This window comes from Salvia splendens, chromosome 2, assembly GCF_004379255.2.
Source record: "Salvia splendens isolate huo1 chromosome 2, SspV2, whole genome shotgun sequence".
In the NCBI taxonomy this organism is placed as follows: domain Eukaryota; kingdom Viridiplantae; phylum Streptophyta; class Magnoliopsida; order Lamiales; family Lamiaceae; genus Salvia; species Salvia splendens.
Genome location: NC_056033.1, coordinates 10,937,945 through 10,940,525, shown reverse-complemented (window position 1 = coordinate 10,940,525; position 2,581 = coordinate 10,937,945). Strand labels below are relative to the sequence as shown.

Below are 2,581 nucleotides of genomic sequence, written 5' to 3'. Positions count from 1 at the left end.
AAATCACAACCATTAGATCTTTAGATTGGATGGTTGAGATAAGCTACATTATTAGACTAAGATGCTACATTATTAGACTAAAATGCTACATTATTTTACTAAAATAGTACATTATTAGTCAACCTACATTATTACATGACACGTGACATTAATCTAACTGTTAGATTATAAGATCAAATGAATTACAAGTGTTTTGATTTTGAACAGTATTTAGCTATTGAATCTGAATACATCCCTCATTTTTTGTTGATCATATTAATCTCGATTTTAACAATGATGGACTTCAATTAGGATTGGTTAGAAATCAATGTAAAATTGTAATAAATAATAACCGTCCTTATTAATTGAGAGTAGTACTTATTACTAACTCCTCCGCGAATCTTCAATAATAATTGGAGTTTAAAGCTATTTTCCGACAATTTCCAAAATTCAAATATGTAACAGAGGATCCAGCTTCTCCAATCTATATATGTCAATCAGTTAAATACTCCCTCCGTCCCGCACTACTCGCACCTTTCCTTTTGGGCACGGAGATTAAGGAATGAGTGATAGACAAAGTCAACAATTACGGCTGTAGGTATAAATTGTTACTAAAAATGGAAAGAGTGCAAATAACTTGGGACGCCCAGAAAGGAAATAAGTGCAAGTAGTGCGGGACGGAGAGAGTATTATTTAAAGCGTGATTAATTAAGCTAGATGCTACTAACCTCGATATTTTGAACTATTTTTTTCCCAATAGATGTTTAGTTTAGTTGATTTTAAGCAGAGATGCTTGCTTTCGACGGAAAAGTAAGCCAATGGAAATGGAAATGTCGAATCCCAAAATACCAACCCATGTGGAAAACAGCTGATTAGACGACTTAAATATACACCAAAGAAGTAAGTTCCCAACACCTCAAAAAGTCCCATTAAATATAACCAAACAACAACAATACACAATTGTTAAATTTAAGAATCCAATTAAATATAACGAAGATTCAGCTGATGATACTTAACTATGACAACAAACCTACCAAAAGGTTGTCAAATAACCAAATTAATTAATAAAGAGTTAATCATAATTTATATACTCAACATTCAGCGTATTTTTTTCAAAAAAAAAATGTCCTTAACTCATATTTCAATTTAAAAACTATTGACTTTGGAAAAAGTTTTAACGTAGGAATGGTGCGTCACTTCCACCTGGTTTTTAGGAATTAGAATTGTTGTCCTCATCTATCTTAGTTAAACTATAATTCATCTAATTAAGAATTGAAAGAGTGGACACCTCAATTCTCCACCTTTTGGTGTGGAGAATTTCTAAAGTCAATGATAATTTTTAAAAAAACGTTGAAAGTTGGAGGGGCAAAATATGATTAAATCATTATTAAATCATGTGTTGAAATGAGAGGAATTAAGCTGTAATGAGATGTGAGAGGTGATGATATCAAGTATCAAGTGTGGACCATATTATAAGATGTTGTCAGTCCTATATTAGTATTACATGATATCTTGCTTTGTAATTGTAAGTTGTAACCCAAACCCAACCCACCCACCCCACCGGAGAGAGCCGATAAAAGAGAAGCATTTCCACTTGTTGGGTTGTACTCCATCTTAAAAAAGTGTTGCAAGATTATAAGTAGGTAGATAGAAATGGCATCAAGCTCCATGAAGTGGAGTGCTAAGGAGAACAAGGATTTCGAGAGGGCGTTGGCGGAGTTTGGGGAGAACAGTCCGGACCGGTGGGGCAATGTGGCGAGGGCGGTGGGCACTCGCACACCGGAGGAGGTGAAGGCCCACTACCAGATCCTCCTCCAAGATGTCAAACATATTGAGAGCGGCAAAGTTCCCCTTCCCACACACTGGAACGTCTCCAGTTCCAGCTCCGACGAGGTACCTACCTTACCCACATTGGCACTGCCTTAAAATTCTTATACTATTTCACTCCCAACTTTTAATTTTAATTCAAGTACTATATCTTTTTCAAGACAGGGAAATTAAATATTTTTTCTAGTTATTTAAACATATTTGCTGGTGCAGTTGGATGCTTAGAAAAAAAGAAAATGATATATATACATTAAATTGTGCAGGACGAGAAGCCGAAAGTGGGTTGATGGAGTGGCGGTGTTACCGTGTAGTAGAGAAACAATTAATTAAAGGTGGATCATATATATATATATATAGGCATGTTAATGTGGGAAATCACGAATTATGTGAGTCTTGATGATTCGGGATTGGCCAACTTGCATGCACTTTCAACTTATCTATGTTTAATCTACATTGCATGCCCTTTTATTAATTAATCTTATTCTTCGCGATCTACTGTCTGAACGTAACCCACTTTCAACCTATTTCTTCTCTTACAAAATTGAAGTCGTAGCTAGATCTTAAATTGCAAATTACCACTAGTGGGCGTCGCATCGCATCGCATCCACCATAAATAAAAACTACTCCTAGTAAAAATAAATATATGGAAAGATATACTAGTATTTAGTTGTACTTTTAATTAGGAGATTCTAATCTTTAGTCCGAGGTAATATGTAGTATTAAATTGGTTGTTGTCAGACACTGTAAACATATAAAAATGCTTTTGCTGGCAATT

General features: G+C 34.8%; 1 protein-coding gene across 1 annotated transcript; it reads left to right on the top strand.

Moving 5' to 3' along the window:
* Positions 1 to 1,496: 1,496 nt before the first annotated feature.
* On the top strand, positions 1,497 to 2,299 carry LOC121770934 (transcription factor RADIALIS-like). The gene is made up of 2 exons (XM_042167710.1): positions 1,497 to 1,872; positions 2,070 to 2,299. Exons 1-2 carry the CDS (start codon positions 1,633 to 1,635, stop codon positions 2,091 to 2,093), a joined length of 264 nt encoding a protein of 87 aa, XP_042023644.1. The 5' UTR covers positions 1,497 to 1,632; the 3' UTR covers positions 2,094 to 2,299.
* Positions 2,300 to 2,581: the final 282 nt, after the last annotated feature.

What these genes read in the sequence shown, in the direction of transcription:
- LOC121770934 (XM_042167710.1), top strand. Translation starts at nt 1,633, where the DNA reads ATGGCATCAAGCTCCATGAAGTGGAGTGCTAAGGAGAACAAGGATTTC. An exon ending in CCAGTTCCAGCTCCGACGAG is followed by an intron (nt 1,873 to 2,069) that starts GTACCTACCTTA and finishes TAAATTGTGCAG; the next exon opens with GACGAGAAGCCGAAAGTGGG.